Source organism: Arachis hypogaea, chromosome 18 (assembly GCF_003086295.3).
Source record: "Arachis hypogaea cultivar Tifrunner chromosome 18, arahy.Tifrunner.gnm2.J5K5, whole genome shotgun sequence".
NCBI classification, from domain to species: Eukaryota; Viridiplantae; Streptophyta; class Magnoliopsida; order Fabales; family Fabaceae; genus Arachis; species Arachis hypogaea.
In genome coordinates, this window is record NC_092053.1 from 6,321,630 (window position 1) to 6,345,663 (window position 24,034).

The 24,034-nt window shown below is 33.3% G+C and overlaps 3 protein-coding genes across 3 annotated transcripts; all 3 read left to right on the forward strand.

Annotated features, from left to right (window-relative positions):
- Positions 1–10,043: 10,043 nt before the first annotated feature.
- LOC112772820 (uncharacterized) lies at positions 10,044–13,477 on the forward strand. The gene is made up of 4 exons (XM_025817827.3): positions 10,044–10,364; positions 10,442–10,653; positions 12,713–12,983; positions 13,070–13,477. Exons 1-4 carry the CDS (start codon positions 10,128–10,130, stop codon positions 13,382–13,384), a joined length of 1,035 nt encoding a protein of 344 aa, XP_025673612.1. The 5' UTR covers positions 10,044–10,127; the 3' UTR covers positions 13,385–13,477.
- A 1,866-nt stretch (positions 13,478–15,343) lies between these two features.
- Positions 15,344–17,693, forward strand: LOC112772728 (uncharacterized). Its single transcript, XM_025817724.3, has 5 exons — positions 15,344–15,994; positions 16,067–16,249; positions 16,370–16,581; positions 16,684–16,945; positions 17,095–17,693. The coding sequence occupies exons 1-5, from the start codon at positions 15,902–15,904 to the stop codon at positions 17,500–17,502; spliced, it is 1,158 nt and encodes a 385-aa protein (XP_025673509.1). The 5' UTR covers positions 15,344–15,901; the 3' UTR covers positions 17,503–17,693.
- A 721-nt stretch (positions 17,694–18,414) lies between these two features.
- Positions 18,415–20,795, forward strand: LOC112772658 (ABSCISIC ACID-INSENSITIVE 5-like protein 1). Its single transcript, XM_025817627.2, has 5 exons — positions 18,415–18,550; positions 18,838–19,777; positions 20,014–20,085; positions 20,389–20,418; positions 20,526–20,795. The coding sequence occupies exons 2-5, from the start codon at positions 18,896–18,898 to the stop codon at positions 20,610–20,612; spliced, it is 1,071 nt and encodes a 356-aa protein (XP_025673412.1). The 5' UTR covers positions 18,415–18,550; positions 18,838–18,895; the 3' UTR covers positions 20,613–20,795.
- The last annotated feature ends 3,239 nt before the right edge of the window (positions 20,796–24,034 follow it).

Genomic DNA, 24,034 nt, shown 5'->3' on the forward strand with positions numbered 1-24,034 from the left:
GCAAAGTTTCGTAAGGGCAAAACTAAACTATCGAAAGATATAAAAGTTTTCATATGCCCTTATTATCACTTCCAGAAGGCTTCGACCTTATTTTTAAGCTCAGACAATAAATGTCCGAACTAATCAACCTATGAAGCATATTCTTCAGAAAATGGACATTGCAGGCAGAATGCTACAATGGGCAATAGAACTATCCAAATTCGACTTAAGGTATGAAACTCGGACAGCAATCAAGTCTCAATATCTGGCCGATTTTGTGGCAGAATACACAAAAGCCTAGGAAAATCTAACAACCTGGAGTTTGTATGTAGATGGATCACCAAACAAAGCTGGAAGTAGAGCAAGAATAATTCTGAAAAATGAAAAAGAAACTCGGATTAAACTTCCATTAAAGTTTGAGTTTCCTGCTTCTAACAATCAAACAGAATATGAAGCATTACTTGCTGGCTTGAAGCTGGCTAAAGAAGTCGGGGCATAAAGATTGATCGTATTTAGTAACTCTCAAGTGATAACCTCCCAAGTCAACAAGACTTATCAAGCTAAAAATCCCAACATGAAGAAGTACCTGAAAGAAGAATGTGAATAATTAGCTCAGTTTTCGAAAACAGAGGTCCGACATATAGCTCAGGAATCTATATCTGAGTTGATGCCCTCTCTAAATTAGCCAACACCAAGCCAGGGGTAGCAATAGAAGCCTGATCCAGGAAACTCTCCACGCACCATCAATATTAAAAGGAGATAATAAGTCAGACACAATGACCATATCCAACCAAAACCTAGGATGGATAACCCCCATAATCGAATATCTTAAATTCGATATTATTCTTGGATAAAAAAGGGAAGCAAGGAGGCTCATAAGAGAAGCACAAAACTATACCCTGGTTCATAATGTTCTCTATAAAAGAGGAGTATCCACACCTCTATTGAAGTATGTCCCAACCTCCAAGACTAAGGAGGTCTTAGAAGAAGTTCATAATGGCATTTGTGAAAATTACTTAGGAGCATGGTCACTAGCCAAGAAAGTTATTCGAGCCGGCTTCTTTTGGCCGACCTTTCAAAGGGAGGCGGTCGACTTCGTTAAAAAGTGTCGACCTTGTCAAAAGTATGCCAACTTTCATGTAGCACCTCCAAAAGAACTTATTAGCATCACTTCACCCTGGCCATTTGAAAAATAGGGTCTAGACCTCATTGGTCCATTTTCATAGGCACCCAGGAAGGTAAAGTTACTCATAGTTGGAATTGATTATTTCACCAAGTGGATTGAGGCAGAATCCTTGGCAACTATCACAGCTCAAAAAAGTCAGAAATTTCTCTACAAGAATATTGTTACCCGGTTTGGAGTTCCATACTCCATTACCATGGACAATGAAATTCAGTTTACCGACTCAACCTTCAGAAGCTTGGTTGCAAGCCTCAAAATTAAGCAATGGTTTATGTTGGTAGAACACCCCCAAGCAAATGGACAAGCAGAAGCTGCAAATAAAGTCGTGCTGACCGGGTTGAAGTGTCCACTACAAGACACAAAGGGAGCGTGGGCAGACGAGCTCCCTCAAGTCTTGTGGGCATATCGGACAAATCCCCACCCAACAACTGGGGAATCACCTTTCCAACTCGCTTATGGTGTATAAGCCATGATTCCTATAGAAGTCACTGAATAATCTCCAAGGGTTAGGTTCTATAATGAAGTGGGAAATGTCCAAGCACAAAAGGAAGAACTTGACCTCCTTTGAGAAGTCCGAGAACAAGCTCGGATAAAAGAGGAAGCATTAAAGCAAAGAATGACTTTGAAATACAACAAGAAAGTCATCAAAAGAAGCTTCACCACAAACAACATCACACTAATCCAAAATGACATCGGAGTTCAGAAGTTAGGCGAGGAAAACCTGGTTACAAACCGAAAAGGATCTTATAAGGTTGTCGAAGTCTTGGGAAAATGTTACTATAAAGTGTCTGACCTTAAGAGGAACTAGCTCCCAAGGTCGTGGCACGCATGTAACTTAAAGAGGTACTACAGTTAGAAAGTGCATCTTACTCTCTGGTGTACTCTTTTTTCCGACTTCATGGTTTTCTCCCAAAAAGGATTTTTTTTTAAGAAAATTTTAACGAGGCACCATAGCAAGGGCAAAGGGTAAAAAGAAGAATCCTTAGTAGCAAACATACTTATGTAAATATTTTTCTTTTATTAATGATAATTCATTTTCTACCAATTTTTCCATTCAAACACATTAATTTAAGTTTGAAAATTCGTAAAAATCATTGCCTGACTTGAGTGGTTGGCAAGATGAAGCGACGAGGTACAAATTAGTGTAAGAAGTTACATAAGCAATTTGTAGTACAACCTTAAAAGAGTTAGACCTAAAACAAAATACAAGAGTAACTTAATAAGCCTGACTACTTAAATTTGGAGTTCAAAATGACTTAGAAAAAAAGTTATAAGTGAAGGATCCAAAGATGACCGACTTACTTTACCGACGTCTTTTTCAACTTAATGAAAATCTTATTTAAAGCTACCAAAACAATTGGATAAAGAAAAAACTAAGTCATAAAAGGTTAAAAACTACAACTAAGGGAAAATAAACACTCAATCATGCAAAAAGTCACCACACATCCAAGTAGTGAAAAAATGGTTTTTAGCAGAAAAAAGTAAAGTGTTTAAGCTACGACTATTACAAAATTAAATTATTCACAAAAGACCCACAGGTCGGGCCATTCAAACACTTAGAAAATAAAGCTATAAAGGGGGAGTCTGATCATTTAAAGTCGAGTTTAAAGCATCTTTAAGCTGAGCAGATGAGGTTGGAATAACTTCAGACTGCACGATAGAAGTAGGGAGAGTTTTAGGTGGAGAAGGGAGGGGCTCATAATCCAATTGAGTGGAAAAAATCTGAGAAGCCTATCTAATTTGTGTCTCTGAGGTCTTCGAATTGAGCATAAGAGTGTCCTCCTCATCTTTAAGAGCAGGAATAATCTTTTCATTAACCACAATATTGTCGGGGTTGATAAGGGAGATGTCCTCCTCGGGAGCAACAACCTAGAACCGAGCCTTTAGATTCTCCACCATCTCGTCCAAGCCTTCGGCTATGGTCTCCTCAAGCTCCGCATATTTCTCCCTAGACTTGGCACGACTTCATCTACCAAGTCAAGCTTCTCCCCGAAGACTCCGGTATAACTCTCCTCAACCTTCTTTTTTAAACCCTTCGCCATGGCTAAGGTTGCCTCCACCTGTTTTACTCTCTCCCGAGATTTTTCAAAGTCGGATAAAAGTGACTTCTTCTCGCCCTCCAATACCTTCTATGTTTTCCTTAAGGACGCCACTTCATCTTAAAGGGCAGCTAAAGTAAGCTGAGTGGCGTTAAGGAGAGTCTTTTCCAACTCCTTCAATAGTGAAGCACACACCCCGATCTCACGAATTCCACCTTGGACAAGTACTTGAAGGTGGCTATTCATAGAAACATCATCCATACTAATGAAACTCTTTGAAAGGAAGTACTTTTCGGCCTAAGTCACTACATCAAAGCCCTGCTCATAGACACCCACTGATTCAGTGGTTTTTCATTTTCTAGGCATCGAGTCGGGATTGGGAGGTGAAAGAGGAATTGTTTTTTCTCTGAATTGGAGAGGGCAGGAGTTGGGTCAGAAATAATTTTTATAGAGGCTGAGGCACCCAAGTTAGACTTAGAAGGGGATAAGAGATCGACAGATTCACCGGCCTCTTTTAGTTGTATATTTCGGATGACAACGTGCTTCCTAGCTAGGGTTGGCAATGGGTAGGGTAGGGTAGGGTTTGGACCCTACCCTAACCCTACCCGTGGGTTGAAAATTTTATTAAAACTCTACCCTACCCTACCCGCGGGTTGAGAATCTCTCAACCCTAACCCTACTCGCACCCTAAAATTCTAAACCCTACCCTACCCTACCCTACCCACAGAAATATCAAATTTTTTCAAAGTAAATATAAAATTCAATTATTTCGAATTTTATACGTATTAATAACATAAAAAATAAAAAACTAATACTCTAAATTACTAAATTAACTAAATAGTTTAGTGGTTGTTCACTTATTATAAGTCATTACATAAGAGAGGTTATGGGTTCAACTCTTACTTCCTTCACTATATAGAGAGATTTTTATAAAATATGTGCTATATATGTGGTGCGGGTAGGGTAGGGTACGAGTTTACTAAACCCGTACCCTACCCTACTCGCAGGCATACCCGTACCGTACCCTACCCTACCCGCAGCGGATAGGGTAGCCTACCCTACCCGAACGAGTTAGATCGGGTTGGGTACCCATGGGTAGGGTATGAATTGCCAGCCCTATTCCTAGCTATTCGAAGAGTTTTCATAGCAGCCTTAGGAGCCATCTTATCTGCACGACATGAAAGTTGGGTTACATTAGCCATCTACAAAAAAATCAATAAAAAATTATCTAAAAAAATTAAGTGAAGGCTACCTAGCTCGGATTGAAATTGGCTTGGATTTTCTAAATATCTCTTAGTATCCAGATAAGGAGTTCGTCCCCAACACTTTTGGAACAAAGCTACTACACTCTCTTCGATCTCATCTAAGTCATCCAAGTTATATTTCACTATTACAGGGCTCTCCTCCCAATATAAAGGAAAAATGATTTCATCTTTCTCACTCAGAAAGAAAGGTCGGACACCCTCAACAGCCCGGATCTTGAAGAAGTAATTTTTAAAATCATGAAAAGAATCGTCAAAAATGGCAAAGACCTTCCTCCCCTGAACAGCTCGGAAGAAGATCTAGCCTTGTTTTTTGGAGCTAAAAGATTTGGTGAGAAAGAAAAAATAAAAGAAGACCTTCAAGAAAGGAGGACATCAAGTTCCTGACAAAGAAGCTGATAAATTTTTAAGAAACCCCAAAAATTAGGATGAAGTTGGGAAGGGACGACGTTACAGACCCTAATGACTTCGGATTTAATGTCGAAAAAGGGAAGACTAACAACTAGTTTTGTAAAAAAAAAAAAATCATACATGTAAATGAAGTGACGTTCTTACCTATCAAGTCGGAGAAAGTATACCCTCTCCTCAGGGTCGGCAACTACAATCTCGCAATTTCTCTCATCCTCCCGATTTAGGCATAACCTATGGTGCCTACGGAAGATTTCAGCATAATTATTATCAATAACTAGGATGGGAGTCAGAACATGTATATCTACTCAAGTCAGGTCAGACAGGACTTTAGAATATATGTTGTGAATTACTGATCGAGACATAAAAGGTATACCTACAATACAAGGAAGAAGATTATCACTACAAGTCGGCAGGATAAGGGTAACAACATAAGCATGTACACAATCAAAAAGAGGTCGAGTCGTCATCAACCAAGATCGTCACAATTCTTGCAACCCTTCGTACACACAACAAATACACTACATTTCCATTTGGGAAAATGACGCCATTTTCAGTAAGAAAAATTGCACTATAGAAAGAAGCAACTTTCACAGCAACAACAAAGAAAGAAGCAACTTTCACAATTAATTTTTCAAGCATACAAAGAATTATCGACAAAAAAAATAATAAAAAAACAAAGTAGAAGTGCATCATCCAGAATGTAAAAAATTTCAAAAGATCAAAGGAACCAACCTGGTGAAAATACGAAGTGGAGTTGATGCACAACAACAGTAAAAATACAAACGATCTAAAATCTCCAATATATGAGTATCCAAATAAGAATTCAAGATAAAGAAATCTTGAAAGGAGAATAAGGATTACAAAGAAATTGTGAGAGGAAATAAAAATGAAGCAATTCAGAAGGGGAAATGAAAAAGAAGAAATAGAAAGAGTTTTTTGTATTTATAAAATATTAGGGGCAAAACAATAAATTCACCCCTCATTAATGGGGCACAGTTACTACGGTAATCGTTGAGTAACGTGCAGAATTACGAAAAGACGCAATAGCTCACAATTCTAAATCACGTCAAGCACCCAACCTAGCCTTTAGAAAAGACAGTCTGTCCGACCAGATATCTTACTCTATAGAAACAAATTGGATCTACAAATGCTTAAATCCGAAATAGTAAGGCTCGTACTCAAATAGGGACACTATTCATACCTTAAGCCAAAAAACGTAGCCAGGCCCAAAATGAATAAAAGCCCACCCAATAAATGTGACCCCATCTACTCCTACCCGATCTTATATAGGTCGGGCGCAATGACCACTACTCAATCTTACTTATTTGAATAAATAACTAACCCCTACGATATCTCTTATTCATCTAGAAGGGAATTTTCCTAAAAAAGGGATATGACTATCCACCATCTAAGGTGGAACTACCCTAAAAGGTGGTTATATCTTCTACTATAAATACATTGACAACCTCGGGTATATTCCGAACCCAATCTACTCAAAATTTGTTTTGAACCCTTGCTAACTTAAGCATCGGAGTCTCTTGCAGGTACCACCCCCACTTCCTCACGAAGAACTTGGACGGCGGCACCTCGACATCAATACAAGTCGGACGCAGACCTCAAAGGAGTCTGGACCTAGGGATGGCAAAATTCCCCGAGACGCGGGGATCCCTGCGGGGACTGCCCCGAATGGGGATCCGATTGTGGGGAATTTTCCCCGTGGGGATGGGGATGGGGGGACAAAATTCTCCCGAAGCAGGCGCGGGGACCCGAGCGGGGATCCCCGCCCCGTCCCCACTATTCCCCGAAATTTATTAATTCCTTGAATTATCCTTAATAGTTTATTCTCATATATGTTTTTTAGTCATTTCTCACACATACATATATATATATATATACAGAAACCCAAAACTCCTAATCTTTATTTGCATAATCCTTCTTCAATTCAGAGATCCCTAAGGCTGTCTATACTCCATCCAACCTCTCTGCAGCCACCTCCCTCGTCACCCTCTCACCGCATCGTCACACTTCACCATGCCATCACCCTTACCGCGTCGTAATTTCTATTTGCGGCGTTCCTTTTCGTAACTCTGCCGTCGTGTCCATTCTCCTCTCTATTGCCGCATCTCCCACCTCGTCCACTGCTTTTTTCTTTGACCCGTTCCTTCATTGCATTATTTCGAAAGAAGTCACCATCGTATCATTTAGACTTTTTGTATAAAATCTTGCAGTTTTTGTATAAGATAGATACTTGCAGCTCTATTCATATGGAAATTAATAATTAGTTAGAACTATTATGTAGATGGGGAATGGGGTCCCCGCGGGGAATGGGGCCCTGTGGGGAATGGGGATGGGGAGCAATATTCCCCCACGGTGGGGAATGGGGCGGGGATGGGGAGCAAATCTGAGGGCGGGGATGGGGAGCAGGGAGGCATCCCCCGCCCCCGCCCTGCCCCATTGACATCCCTATCTGGACCTCACGTTCAGGGCCAAACCATCCGTTTCAGGTAACTCTCGAAAGTAATATTTAGAGTAAAGTATTATTTTGGTTTCTAATATTTGGGTCGAATTTTAATTTGGTTTATAACGTTTTAAACATTTTATTTTGCCCCAAAAATTTTTAAATGTCTTATTTTAATAAAAAAAAGTTTAAACGAGTTCAATATTGTCCCACCATTCAATTTGACACAAACAATTCATATATTGACGAGCCAATAGAATTCGATTTCAATGTGTAAATAAAATCAATCCACCAACAATCACTAATATAAACATTTTTCTTTGATTTTAAAGCGTTGATGATTGATTGTTAGGATTTAAAATTTTGTATAAAAAAAATTTGAGGAGATGAAGTGTTACAAGATATGACTTAATTAACTAATAACGTTATTAACGTCCACATCATTTATTTCGTAAATTATTAGTGTCAAATTTAATGGTAGGATAATATTAAATTTATTTAAAATTTTTTAAAATAGAAATAGGACCTTTAATATTAAAAACCAAACTAAAATTTAATCCAAACTTTAACTAAAAACTAAAATAATACTTTAATATATATATATATATAGAATACGCACTAATTAATTGAAAATTCTGTTTGAAGAAAATAAATAAATAAATAATCTAACATTTTTAATTAATTAGTGCGTAGTATTCCAATTCACCACTTTCATTCCCTCCGATTATTGTGCTGTAATCACTTCTTAATAAGTTGTCACTTCAGCAATTATTGTTAATCAGTTTTGTAGAGAATTGCTAACTTATATTATATAATGCAACACCTCTTCTTCCTCCTCTCAGCACATGCATGTCTTCTTTTTTCCGTTGTCCTCTTTTGCATGCCATAAAGAAAAAAATAAATATTTTTTAAAATCAGATTTCTAAATATCATAGAGCATATATAACTTGTTGACTATTTTAGTTACAGATCATTGGTGGATGTAACAAGAAGATAATTTTTAATCAACGGTATCGTATCGTGTTAACAAAATTTTTATTTAATCTAATCCAAAACTCGTAAGTATTTAAATATACAATAAAAACATTTTTAAATATACTAATATACCAATATTTTAATAATTTTTAATCGTTTGATCTTAATTATAAAAAAGATATAATATATATAATTAAAATCAATCATTAAAAATTACTAAACTGATGTAGTGGTATACTTAAAAATTTTTCTATACAATATATTAAAAATTGGTTCAAATCAGATGTCAATCATACCCTAGCTAGTAGTTAGGGAATAACTTAGCTTGATTCTTCATTATAATGGGCATTTAACTACTAAATCTAAACAAGAATATGGTCTGTTTAACTCTATGCATTATGTATATATCCTCATTTTTAAGGTTGGTATAGTACTATAGTATATGGACTATTATAGTACCTAGTGGGGGCCACCTAGCTAGTTCAAGAATCTCATCTAGGGCTATATTACTTATTAGTTCTCTACATCATTATTTTTGGTATTATATCAATAATATGCGAACATAGTACAACTGGAACTTTTTTATGATAAGTTTCATTCATATATATTAATGAAAAATTTTCAAGTGTACCGTACCGGCGTACCGGTGTTTCAGTTATTTTTAACCGTTGATCTTAATTATAAAAAATATATATAATATATACAATTAAGATCAACAGTTAAAAATCACTAATACACCGGTACGATGATATATTTGAAAATCTTTCATAATTAATTACAACTTACGGTACGGAAGTATCTTAGAGAAAGAGGTCTTTTCTCTTTCAGAGGAGACAAAAATTGTAACAAGATAAAGAACATGAAGTATAATTAACTGAAATTTCTTTTTATTTATTTATTTTTTTTGGGCTTTGCAGTCATTACACCTGCCACTTCAACCCAGCACTTCAACAACACGTACAATTTTTAACATTTCAGTATAGTGGGCCTAACAAAAAATGGGCCCAACAAAAGACAGCCCTGTCGCTCCAAAATAGGTCCAAAATGACCAAAAATATCTAATATAACATAACTATATAAGCATAAATCTGCCACTAAAATCAAATAATTTATGTATAAATTTATATGTAGTTTAATTTATTTTTGTGTATTTATATTTTAATATGTATTTTATATTAGTGACTAACTTTAATGACTGATTTTAATGTGCACGTAACATAATCAATATAAAAAATACATCAGCAAAGCAAGGTTTCTCATGTAGGAGGTGTGGGAAAACAAGAGATCAAGCAATTCAGCAGAAGGCAGAAGTAAATCCTAATGTAACCATTTTCAAGGCTAAACTATTGGAACAGGAATACTTAGAGACAAAAGAGCAAATGATTCCAACACTCCAAACAATTTGAAGAGGAGACAGAACAATTAGTAATTGAAACCAAACCAGTTGGTTCACTTACCAACTGAAGTAAGGGTTCGGTTCGAATTTTGTCTATGCATGCAGCAATTTATTGGTCAATAATAAACCTTTAAATAGAGTTCAGGACTATAGAAGATTAATCCTTTGACAGTTCGGTTGAGACTGTTAGATGGGTGTAGTCCTTGCTTTATACATAATTAAATAGTGATCACCTAATGTTCAAGCCAACCAATCTAATGCTTTGCTGAGTCTTCAGTCTCAATCTCAACCCCCACCAAATTATGCTTTATATAGTTCTTCAGGTCTAAAACTATCATTCACACGCAAATAAGATACCATTGAGTAGATTTAATAAAACATCCTCAATTCATTCTTTCTTTGATTCTAGCTAGTCCATTCCATTATGCTGGGAATAGCAGCATGTATGGTGGTAGTGAGTGTTGTAATTTATGCATATAAAAGAATAATGCCTCCTCCACCAAAGGGTCCTCCTGTTATTACTTCACCAAGAATTAAGCTGAGAGATGGTAGACACTTGGCTTATAGCGAGAGGGGGGTCCAGAGAGAAAATGCTACATACAAGGTCATTCTTGTTCATGGCTATGATAGCTCCAAGGATATCTATTTGCCTCTTTCTCAAGTAAGAACTCCATTTGCCTCTCCAAGGATATTTAATTCGAAAAATGATTGCATATAATGAGAGTGACATACATGCAGGAAGTGATGGCAGAGCTGGGTTTGTACATTGTGACATATGACAGAGCAGGGTATGGAGAAAGTGATCCAAATCCAAAGCGCAATGTGAAGAGTGAAGCATTTGATATTCAAGAACTTGCTGAGCAGTTGCACCTGGGTTCTAAATTCTATCTTATTGGGATGTCCATTGGAACATACCCTGTCTGGGCCTGTCTCAAATACATACCCCACAGGCATGCTAATTAATTTGACCGTAAATATTCACAAATAACTTCTCTAAAAATTTTAGGTTTAATTACTCTGTTGGTCCTATAGTTTCATGAAATTTTTAATTAGGTCTCTATACTTTTTTTCTTTTTAATTGGGTCCCTACACCAAACTTTTTTTTCAAAAGTCCCTCTTAGTAGTAATTGGTTTAATTTTATAGGGACCCAACTAAAAAAAAAAATTGGTACAGAAACCTAAATAAAAGGAAAAAAAAAGTGTAGGGACCCAATTAAAAAAAAATTGTGTAAGGACTCAATTAAAAGAAAAAAAAATATAGGGACCTGATGGAAAATTTTGCGAAACTATAGAGACCAGCAGAGTAATTAAACCAAAATTTTATAATAGATTAGATCTTTGAGATAAGAGAATGGTGAAAATTTGCATGTTATTATTTTCGTATAAAATTAATAATTAATAATTATTAGATGAAAATTTAATGAAACATGTAAAATTATTTAATCATTTTCAATTATTAATTTCATATTGAAAAAATATCTGCATATGGTATCAACTGTGGAGAATGATTAACTGCTTGAGGAATGGAGAATAATTACGTATGGTAAAAGTTGTTTTAGAGTTCTCTCCTGTTAATTAGGTGTTGGTTATGTCTGTTTATGTTGTTTTCTATGAGACCAAAATCTTTGTTCCCAGATAATAATACGCCCAAGAAATAACTGATTCTTAGATTGGCTTCTATGGTGATTAGGGCTGTGCTTTTTGTCTGATTATATTTAGTGCGACATAAACTTAAAAGTAGTATTCTAGGCTGTCTTTATATTGGAGAGGTTATGGTTTTTTGGTGATGGTGTTTTAGATATGTAGGTACGGTGTTGCTTAGGCAGTTAGGTCTTTTGGTTAGAGTTTTAGTTTGGGTTTGCTTTTATTATGGTTTTGAATTTTTGTCTTTCTACCACTGTTTAAATAATCAAGAACCACTCTTATGGATTTATTAAAAAAATAAAAATATCTACATATGAGTCTTTATTTAAAAATAATCAATTAAATCTCTAGATTTATAAAGTCGACTTACTTGATATATTTTTTTAGATTTATTAATACTTTTAATCTTAAAGACGCATAATTCTATAATTTCATCTCAAATTTTTTAGAGGTTTATTTTATGAAAAATAATTGATATTTCTAATTTTAAGAAATTATAATTCTATAATTTCATCTCAAAAGTATTTTTAATTTTAAGGACCTATAACTCTATAATTTCATCTCAAATTTTTTAGAGGCCTATTTTGTGAAACTTAATTGATATTTCTAATTCTAAGAAATTATAATTCTATAATTTCATCTCAAAAGTACTTTTAATTTTAAGGACCTATAACTCTATAATTTCATCTCAACATTTTTTAGAAGCGTATTTTGTGAAAAATAATTAATACTTTTAATTTTAAAGACCTATAACTCTATAATCTAAAAAATACTTTTAATTTTTAATGGCCTATAACTCTATAATTTCATTTCAAAATTTTTAGAGGTCTATTTTCTGAAAAGTAGTTGATAGCATTTGATGGTTGGTGCAGAATACTTTTATTAATTTATAAAAAAATAAAAATATTTACATACGAGTCTTTACCTAAAGATAATCAATCAAGTCTTTAGATTTATAAATTCGTCGACTTACTTGATATATTTGCTAGACTTATTAATACTTTTAATTTTAAGAACGTATAACTCTATAATTTCATCTCAAAATTTATTAGAGGCCTATTTTATGAAAAATAATTGATATTTCTAATTCTAAAAAATTATAATTCTATAATTTTATCTCAAAAGTACTTTTCATTTTAAAGACCTACAAGACTACAATTCTATAGTTTCATCTCAAATTTTGTAGGAGTCTATTTTGTGAAAAGTAATTAATTCTTTTTATTTTAAAGATCTATAAATCTATAATTTTATCTAAAACATACTTTTAGTTTCAAGAACCTATAACTCTATAATTTCAACTCAAAATTTGTAGAGATCTATTTTCTGAAAAGCAGTTGATGCTTGATAGCATTGAGGTTGGTGCAGGCTAGCTGGTGTGTCACTAGTAGTTCCTGTGATAAATTTCTGGTGGCCTTATTTTCCTCCAAAATTGGTGAAGCGGGAATTTGAGAAGCAACTTAAAAGGGACCAATGGAAACTGCGGATTGCCCACTATGCCCCTGGATTTGTGCTTTATTGGTGGATGACCCAGAAGTTCTTCCCTCGTGATTCTATATCTGAGAGACACCCTATACTTCTTAACAAACGAGACCTGGAAACTATGCAGCAAATGTCACAAGTACCTATGCCCAATCAGGTCCAATTTCCATTGCTACCTACTCTCTTAGAGTTTAATTTGTTATATTTACATTCAATAATATAGTGAATCAATTGATGTTGCAGCATAAGATACGGCAGCAAGGTGAATATGAATCCTTGTATCGAGATATGATGGTGCATTTTGGAGACTGGGAATTTGACCCTATGGAGCTTCAAAATCCATTCCCACAAAATGATGAGGCTTCTTATGTGTATCTATGGCAGGGTCATGAAGACAAGCTTGTTCCATTTCAGCTACAAAGGTTCCTTGCAAGGCAACTACCTTGGATAAGGTACCATGAAGTTCCGGATGGTGGACATTTCATCATTCATGAAAAGTACTTGTGTGAAGCTATTTTTAGAGAACTTTTGCTTGGAGAACAACCAAAAATTAATTAATCATTGATTTGGCTAATTAATCAGACCAAACAGAACATGTCTTGATGTAATAAATAAAAAGTAAATAGTCAAATTAGTTTTTAAAAAAATTATTTATTTTTTAAATTGGTCTCTAAAAAGTTTTTTTAATTAAATTTATTTTTAAAGATTTTAAGTTAGTCATGTAAAGTCTTTCTGTCACTTTCATTACTAATGGCGTCAGAATTTGCTAATGTAGCATATTATGTGACACATAACACATACTTAGTAGTCTTAATTGATTATTAATATGACCAGTTTATGAAATTAGATTAAATCAATTTCAAATTGAGAGATTTCAATGTCTTAAGTTTTTTCCTTAATTAGGTTTTGATTTGATCTAATTTTATAAATTTATTATGTTAATAGTCAATTAAGACTTTTAGGTGTATGTTATGGTATCACTTAGTGTGTTATATTAACAAATTTTGACACCATCAATAAAAAAAGTGACGGAAAAACTAACGTGATTAACTTAAAATTTTTCAAAGATAAATTTGATTAAAACAATTTCCAAAACCAATTTGAAAAACGAATAATTTTTTGGGGAAGAATTTGCCTATTTACAAAATAAATAAATAACAATGTAATAATGCTATATGTGTTAACCAAAAAACATTGCTTGAATAATAGGCTAATTTTTCCTTATATGATTGACTTGTTTATCACTTTGCGTGGGTATTCATACCGGGTCTAACTATATATTAGTGTATCTTGTACGTAATTAATGAGATTAGGAAGAATTTAACACAGCAGCATAACATACGTAACTCCATCTCCATCTCTCCTATCTGGGAAAAAGAATGTTCTACATTTGATTCCTGCCACAAAATAATCACATCAAAATTTGTCTATATATATCCACGTTATTATTTTAAGGAAAATTTAGTCCCCCAATCCGTGTCTGACTGTCTGTGTTCTAAAATAATTAAATATTGCGTCAGGCGCACTTTTATAGTGGGGTAACACTTGAATTAGTAAATAGTAATTAGTAAATAGTAAATAACTAACATTTTATTAAAATTAAATTCTCCGCAAGAAGCAATTACGAATTGCAAGCAATATTGTATGAGTATAGATAATCTCATATTAATTATTAAATCAAAACTTGCAGGATTAATCAAAATAAAGAAAGGAGCCATAAAACAATAAAAGTGACGGTGACATGCATCCAGCTAAATATATAAAAGAATATTCTTAAAATATCTTGGTATAAACTCCCGCAACCCTCACCACACAAACATTCATCTTCTGCTATGTTTATACGACCTTACCAAACATAGATAGACAGTAATAGAAAATTAGATTATTATTATTATTATTATTATTATTATTATTATTATTATTATTATTATGATAAAGTATATTTTTGTCCCTAAAGTTTGACAAATATTTTAAAAATATTTCTAAGTTTTATTTTGTTTCAATTTTGTCCCAAAAGTTTTCGATTTGTATTATATATACCCGTGACGGCTAATTTTTCAAAAAATTTAAGATCGATTCAACAACAATTTCATAAGAACAACCTTCAACACAAGTAAATCAAGCATAATTTTCTTGCATTATTATTAGATTCGTCTTAATTTTTTTAAAAATTTAGCCGTCGAGTGTATATTTGATGCAAATCGAAAACTTTTGGGACAAAATTGAAACAAAATAAAATTTAGGGGTATTTTTAAAATTTTTGCCAAACATTAAGGACAAAAAGTATACTTTACCCTTATTATTATTATTATTATTATTATTATTATTATTATTATTATTAAATGGAAAGTGTTATCATCACTCTTGGTCTCTAATTACACTTTGCCACTCTGTATGTGATAGTGTGGTCTTAAACCGAAATTTGGACAATTTCACGAGCCAGCAATCCAGCATTATGAGCTGTAGTAATGGACAAAATAAAACTTAGGCATTTCCATTTTCGATAATCATACAAATAAATAAAACAATTTAATATTTTTAGTAATCAATTTTTTTTCTTTAACCATCAATCATCAATACAACTTGCCATTGTTGTTCTAATTTCATCAGGAATTTACTAACATCTAAACTTATGGTGTACGGTTATATTAAAATGCAGAAAAATAAAAATAAAAATTAATCATCCTAGTGAACTAAGTCAACAGAGATTACTTCCAGTAAGAAAATATATCAAATTTCAACAAAATAAACCCATGAAATATGTTAGACTTGTAAATTTCTACATTTGAATAAAGCAGTTCTAAGGATTAAGGAGATAAGTTGAAGTGATATTACTAAAAGATATTTTTCTTTTGAAAAAATAAAAGAAAAAAAGATGCTTCCTTAATGGAACCTTTGTAAAGGATATCCCCCAGAAGCAAAGGAAACAACTTGAGAAAGTCAAATCAAGTACCTCAAAACCTCTCTGATTTAAACAAACCAAATGAACCAAATTCAGTTTTCATTCCATTCATATTTGATGTGCACACAGAAATAAAAAGCATAGGCTTGGATCTACTAAGTCATCAAGAACAGATGAAAAGATTCGGACATCACCTTAAACTATTGTTCAGTGATAAGAAACCATCACAATCTCAGACAAAACAACTCTGCAGAGGTTTCTGTCAGGTAAACACTGATAAGATTTGTTCATTCTTAATGGTTTCAATATTATATATGTTGTTGGTTTTTTTGTTTCAGGGGACTAAGGTTGTTTCTCCAAACCAAGATGATTTTGCTATGATTTCACCAAGAATTAAACTCAGAGATGGGAGGCACCTGGCTTATCTTGAGAGAGGGGTTTCTAAGGATGTGGCAAAGTACAAGATCATCATTGTCCATGGTTTTGGAAGCTCCAAAGAGATGAACTTTCTCGCACCCCAAGTACAATTACTCATTCCCTTTCAACTTAAACAGAATAGTAGTACTATACAATTAAGATATTCATATGCTGAATAAGGTTAGATGACTGAAAACTCAACGTGTATATATACATATATACAGGAACTAATAGATGAACTAGGCATATATCTGCTGCAATATGACCGAGCTGGGTATGGAGAAAGTGATCCAAATCCCAAACGCTCGCTCAAAAGTGAAGCACTTGACATTCAAGAACTTGCTGATCAGTTAGAGTTAGGGCCACAGTTCTATGTCATTGGAGTCTCAATGGGTTCATATGCTACATGGAGTTGCCTTCAGTACTTACCCCACAGGTACAGATGGATATATAGATTGCAAGACAAAATAGTCTATTAGGATTTGTTTGATATATCAGTATGCATAGTTTAAGCAAAGGAGCAATTAATTTTGTGCAGGCTTGCAGGGTTGGCACTGATAGCACCAGTGATCAATTACAAGTGGCCTTCACTTCCCAAGAGTCTAATAAGAGAGGATTATAGAAGGAAACTTGTGCAATGGGCTAGGTGGCTTGCAAGCTATTGTCCTAAGCTATTGCATTGGTGGGTAACTCAAAAGTGGCTGCCTTCAGCTGCTGTCATTGAAAAGAACCCAGCTTTCTTCAACAAGAGTGATATTGATATTCTAAAAACACTCCCTGGCTTCCCAATGCTTACCAAGGTACTACCTATGAAATTGGTATCTTGTATATCTAAGATTATTCAACATTACATATGTTTTAACTCTGATTGTCATCAATTTGGTGTTTCCTTTTCTGTAACAATTAGATATATTTTAACTTTGATTTGAATTTATGTTGCTTGTTACAGGACAGCTTAAGGGAACAAGTTGTATTTGACACACTTAGGCATGATTGGAGGGTTGCTTTTGGAAAATGGGAATTTGACCCTTTAAAGCTCACGAATCCATTCCCTCACAGCACAAGTTCTTCAGTTCACATATGGCAGGGATATGAAGACAAGGTTGTGCCATCTCAACTTCAGAGGTTTGTGTCAGGGAAGCTTCCATGGATACATTATCATGAAGTTCCAGATGGTGGACATTTAATTGTGTACTATAGGGGATTATGTGAGGCCATATTAAGGGCACTCTTACTTGGACAAGAATACATTGCATATAGGCCTAATAAGTCAGCATTATTTGCACTCAATGGGGTTGAGGAGGATCCTACTTGTAGGGATCATTTAACCCTACCTCTTCATACTCCAAAGGACTAGTTTTTACTTGGTAGATATAGAGAGTTCTCCATGAAAATATTTATTTTGGATTGCTTTTTACATTTTCATTATCTGTTTATTGTTTACATTTTTTCTTCCTTTGGGAAAATTATGTCAATTCTGTAAATTATGTTTGTGATTTGTTGGATGAAAAATAGAAATAGAAGGTGCCTTATATGTAAATTACTAAATTATACTTGGCCATCATTTTTTGGAATCATGCATGTGAAAGTGTTCTGTTTTTGACTAAGTGTGTAACTTGTTAGAAAGAAAGGAAGAATACATGAAAAAGATGGTCTTAAACTTACCTAGAATTTTTGGATTATAAACGTTTGGAAACAAAAGGAATAAAACTCTCCATCAGCCTGAGATGTTCTTCTCCAAAACATGATCTCTTTTTTAGATTTCTGTAGAAAGAAAGGTAAAGTTACATATCCTAAATTCTAAATTCTATCCTTAACTCTTAAACCTTTTAAAAAATAAATGTTAAAAATGTAATTTTATAATAAGAGAAAAAAATGGGCTAATATTAATTAATTAAAATTGATTCCATATATTTATTCAAATTAAAAATATAGGAAGTAGATATAATTTTAAAAATCAGAAACTGGTAAGTATAAGTATGAAGAAACTGATTAGAGATTTTTATATTTTAACTTCTTTCTCTGACCTAATTAATATTGTCTTTGTAACTATGTAATGTATATGAAAAAAAATTAAGAAATTAAAAGAATAATGATTTGATCACAGAGGAATTAAAGCAGTGGTCCAAACTGCTGAAATAACCAAAATAACTGGTCAAACAACCCCATTGCCCAAGCGTTACATACATACATACATACATACATACATACATACATACATACATATACATACATAGATACATATGCATTGATGTCGCCAATGGCAGTTGAAGTCTCTTAAGTGTATATATGTGCAGTGTTAACCCCCTTTTCTTGTATTCTATTCTTCAATTCCCTAACTACATTCCTTTCCTCTCTCTAGAATTCATCACATTCTCTCTTGCATGCTCTTCTTTCTTATTCAGGTATTCTTTATCTTATTTTACACATGCATACATCTCTTCCTTTTCCTTCCTTTACTTTACTTTTAATCTTACTCTTTCAAATCCATGATGATATGTGAGTTATGTTACTTGCTTTTGACATAATCTCATTCTTCTGATTGCAACACATTCAGATGTGTCTTTGCATGTTGCATGCAACTGCTTATATCAATTGTATCATATATATGATTTTAATATTTTAGTAAATCACTTTAATTTTGTTAATTTAATTAAGTGGAATGCTGAATGTCTCTTTAATTCTTCATCAGCTTTTCTGGATCTGAGAGTTGAACAGGCCAATAAGGGGGTTTGATTATTGGCCTGTTGATGCAACAAACAACAATGGCAGTTTCTGGAACAAAAACCATTTCTCATGAAACCCTTACACAAGAATTGTTACAATCAGAAGCAGCAGAACCAGTGAGCAAGCAGAACTCAATCCTCTCACTCACACTTGATGAGATCCAATGCAAGAGTGGTAAGAGCTTTGGATCCATGAGCATGGATGAATTCTTAGCCAGCATTTGGAGCTCTGAGGACAACAACAACAACAACAACAACAACACAAATCAAACCCTTCATGATGAACAAGCTTCTCAACACATCATGAAAAGTGCTGGAACAAAAACAGAACAACAACAACAAGGTTCATTCTGTGTCATCCCATCTCCAATTTGCAAGAAAACTGTGGAGGAAGTTTGGTCTGAGATCCACAAAGACCAAGAACCACAACAAAGGGATGAATCTAACAACATTGGAATGAATGAGGCACTTAGAAAGCAACAAACACTTGGGGAAATGACATTGGAGGATTTTCTAATTAAAGCTGGTGTTGTACAAGAATCAAAATTAACATCAAAATCAAGAGTTGCTACTACAACAATAATGCCTTTAGTATTTCAGAATCATGTTAGCAACATTGCAAGTAGTAATAGACCAATGGATCCAAGTTATGCAGTGAGGTCTCCTATGGGAGTAGGATTCCCTAGCCAACAAAATCTTGGGAACCATGGGACTAATAACAATGGACTTGGAACATATCCAATTTTGTTACAGAATAATAATAGCTCCACAAGGCTTCTGGACTCGAGCGTGGGCAGCAGCAGGAAGAGGGTAATTGATGGTCCTCCAGAAGTGGTGGTAGAGCGAAGGCAGCGCAGAATGTTGAAGAATCGAGAATCTGCTGCAAGATCACGGGCGAGAAGACAGGTTTTGTAGTTACACTGTATGCTTATTAGTCAAGTAACCACTTTGAGTTATGCTTCATTGCTTCACATTCAGCAAAAAACTAAGATTTGTTAACACTAGGTACATGGAACTATAATGTCAAGTCATAAACTCATGCCTACATTAAAAAGCCACTAACATTTGGACATGTTTTTGAGATAAAACCATATCTTGAAATGTTATTTTTCTTTCCCTTATGTCAAAGTCTTGTAATGCAGGCATATACGGTTGAGCTAGAAGCAGAGCTGAATGTGCTAAAGGAAGAGAATGAGAATCTAAAACAAATTCTGGTACTCAATTTGTGGGAGAGTTCTCTTCTTAAATTACTTTTGATTTTTTTCTTTTGTAGCAAATTACACTAATCTCTCTGATGTTTGGTAAAATTCAACCTAAGTCTATTCTATTTCTAAAATTATACATTTAGGTAGCAATATAACACTGAACACAACCTATTAAGTATAAACTTAGCACTAACTTCCCTTAAAAGAAGTAATGCTGAATTTTACCAAACCTCAGGGATATCAGTGTAATTAATTATGAATTATGTTTTCTTATGCTTATTATATTGTTGTGTTGTTTTGAATGTGCAATAGGATGAAGCAGAGCTCAAGAGGAAACAAGAGGTAGTGAGTGTTATTCCAAATATAATATGAGTTATATTTGATACATTGCAGGGTTGTGATTTATGAACATAACTTTGTAATTTGTGCTTTTTATTTTATTGAAACAGATTTCACAGAGGAAGCACACAACAAAGGCACAAAAGAGGACAGAAAAATTGAGGGAAATAAGAAGGACTATTAGTGCAGCTTGGTGAACATGTCAACCGGAACCTTTAAAATTTAATGAGAATAAAATAAGGTGTCTCAGTGTGTGTGCTCTGTATCTTCTAAGATATATATCTTAAGAGTCTGCTAAGATCTTATTATCCTCTCTTCTTCACTTCTTGTACATTTGGAAATAAAGGCATAAAAAATAATTCTTTGGCTAGTTCTTAACATTTTAATTGAGTTTAAGTAGTGTTTAACCCACAATTTTAAGGTGAATTAATACATTTACATGCAACATGGCTTCTATTTACTTATCAGAACATAAATCAACATAGATTTGAAAGGGAAAAGAAAAAGAAATTGGATGAACCAAAGATCTTCCATATTACCCCGTTTTTGTAATAAAATGAAAATAAAAATTATTTTCTTTGGGTCATTGTATTTCTTTTCATTGTACCCCTCACTAGGGGTGGCAAGCGGGAAAGCCCGCTCCGCCTAGTGAGGCAGTCCCAAAATTCCAGCTCCCCTCCTAATGGCAGGCGGGCGGGCTAACTTTGCCAAATATCTTTTTTTTTATTTTTTTAACTATTAAATAATATATATAAAGGCATAAAAAAATCTCTTCTGTTTTTTACTTTTAACTATTATAATTTCTAAAAGTATAAACAAATTATAATTTTTATATTCACAAACATTAAAGTTTTTGTAATTATAAATATCTAATAAATATAATTATAAACCAAGTTTTCATTCCAAACATAATTATAAATATTGTTCCCAAAGCAAAATAAACATAATCCAAAACGTAATTATAAATATTGTCTCTAAAACAAAATAAACATAATTCAAAATACTCAATTTTTATCTTCATTCTCTTGTAAATTGGTTTGGGAGAAGTTGGGTTTTGGCAAAAAAAAATTGTAAAAATACCCCTCACCAAAAAATACTAAACCCGGCGGGAAAGCCTGCCCCGTCCCGCCCCGCCAAAGCCCGCGGTTTAAGCGGTGCGGGTTAGGCGGGCTTTTGCTATTTGGCGGTCTCAATTTTTCAGCCCAATCCGCCTTTTTTGGCGGGTTACGCGGGCCGGCCCGACGGGTTTAGGCCCGTTTGCCACCCCTACCCCTCACTCTTAATTCGCCGCGGATCGGAGTTTTTTTATTATACCTATGCTGTCTACTTTCTCCTTTTTTTTTTAGTCACAGTTCTCCTCTATTTCCTATTGGGTCCACGAGGCCACATAGTTGATCCATTTCATTTTAGATCAAAAGCCCAAAATATATACAGGTAGAACAAGACCTGAGCCCAAAGAAAAACCATCTCTCTGGTATAAGACCACAAAAATCACGTCCAAAAAAAGACCAAAAATATTAACCCTCTTTAGTACGTGTGTATTGTATGATATGGTCAGTCTGAACAAAAGTTTTTAGGAAATTTATTAGAAGATTATTCACATAAAAATATTTTTGTATGAAAATATGAGTTAAAAACTGTTAAATTGTTTAATATATGTGATTAATTTATTTAACATAATATGTATTAACATCTAAATTATTATTTTCATATGAAAATAAATTCATAAAATTTTACATAAAGTGAGAGAGAATTTTGAACGGAAAATATTAGAGCAACAAATTAGTAAGTTTTTTTTTTTTTTGGTTATTGAGAATTAGAAGAATATATAGGCGATAGTGGATTAGATTTTATTAGATTAACACATACCTAATCTAGACGCCCTTATGTAACTTGAGCTAAATTGGACGTAGAAAAATAAATCAAGTTGTTAGTAGCATGCAATATCAAATTGGACGGTTAATTAAATAAGCACGCCGACAATGACCTATATCGCTATCTCCCTATTATTTTATTTCTATAGTTCATAATGGATCCTAAAGTAATTAATAATAATCATGCATGATACATGGCCACAAAAGCCAAACTTAGTCTTATAGATACATAATTATTCTTCTTTTTTTCAGGGATTGATTCTTCAAAGATTGTCAATCAAATATTTTTTAGCTAATATTTAATACAATTTTTTTTTATTATTTATCAACGAAGAAAGAAGAATATTTATTTGTATATCAATAGTAGAAACTCAAATAAATAATAATTATTTATCTCTTTCATTACGTACCGATTTAAGTATCATATCCATAAAAGTAACCTGGCAACTCTCCTTTGGAATTGAATAAATTATTACGATTGGATAACTAACATTACAAGGTAAGGATATTAAATTAAAGAAAAGATATAATATTTACCAATAATTTAATTAAGTTTAATTAGGGCATGCAATGTCACCCAACTTCCTAATACACTAAAGTGGACCTTCATTGGCAATTCTTAATGATTGAATATGTGGCTACCAGCAAATTTAAATGTGACGTGGTTAATAATAAACAATATAATAGAATCCCAGCCGTGTAATAATATAGTGCAATAACACTCTAAATTAAAGTGTGTTTTGTCCATATAAGTAATTATTATTTAAAATTAATTTTGATAATATTTAAAATTGTATAAAGACAAAAGAGATAAAACTATTCGTTTAAATAATAAATATAAAAGGTATTAATAAAGTCGTTGAGCTAATGCTTCAATTTTTCGACCTATAGTAATAAATTCATTTAGTTTTAATTTCTTGCTTCTTTAGGCAGCACGCACGTACATAGGTGATGTGTGATGCTTTTACGTTTTGGTTTGATGACGATTTAATAAGATGAATCGACATAATTTCGTTCAACTTCATTTGTTTCTCAAATCCATGCATGTGTGACTACAGTACTAGATATTCATATTCACGATCACGTAACCTATGTATATTATTTGCACGTAAAATTAATTAGCATACTTACTAGTTGAGAATCTCTATATATATCTACCATGTAATGTCTCAACCTTACTACATTTTTGTCCGCAATGCAAGATGGTATTTAATTTGAGAAATAATTCTAGAAATCAGAATCATACCATGCATACATTATTTTATAAAACAATAATACTAACTAGTTTTTTTGTTTTTTTTAAAATTAAATATCTGATACCTCCCCCTATTTACGTGGCATTAATTAGTGATGCATGCATCTGTATCAAAATACACACAACCTTGTGTCTTCAACTCTTCATATTCAACAAATACAAACAAAAATATCAACTGAACATTTACATTTTCAACACCCGCAAACGTAGGCATACAACCAAAATTCATTCCCTCTTCCTTTTCTTTCTCTCTTTCTTCCATTTTTTTCTTTTTTTTTTAAGATTTTCATAAATTAAATTATTATACACTAAAATCAATTAGTAAAATTAATCACTATATATATATATTTATATATATATATATATATATATATATATATATATATATATATTTATTTATATATATATATATAATTTAACTCATCTACTAATAGCTAATTTTAGTAACTGATTTTAATGTTCTCCTAATATAATTGATTAAAATAATACA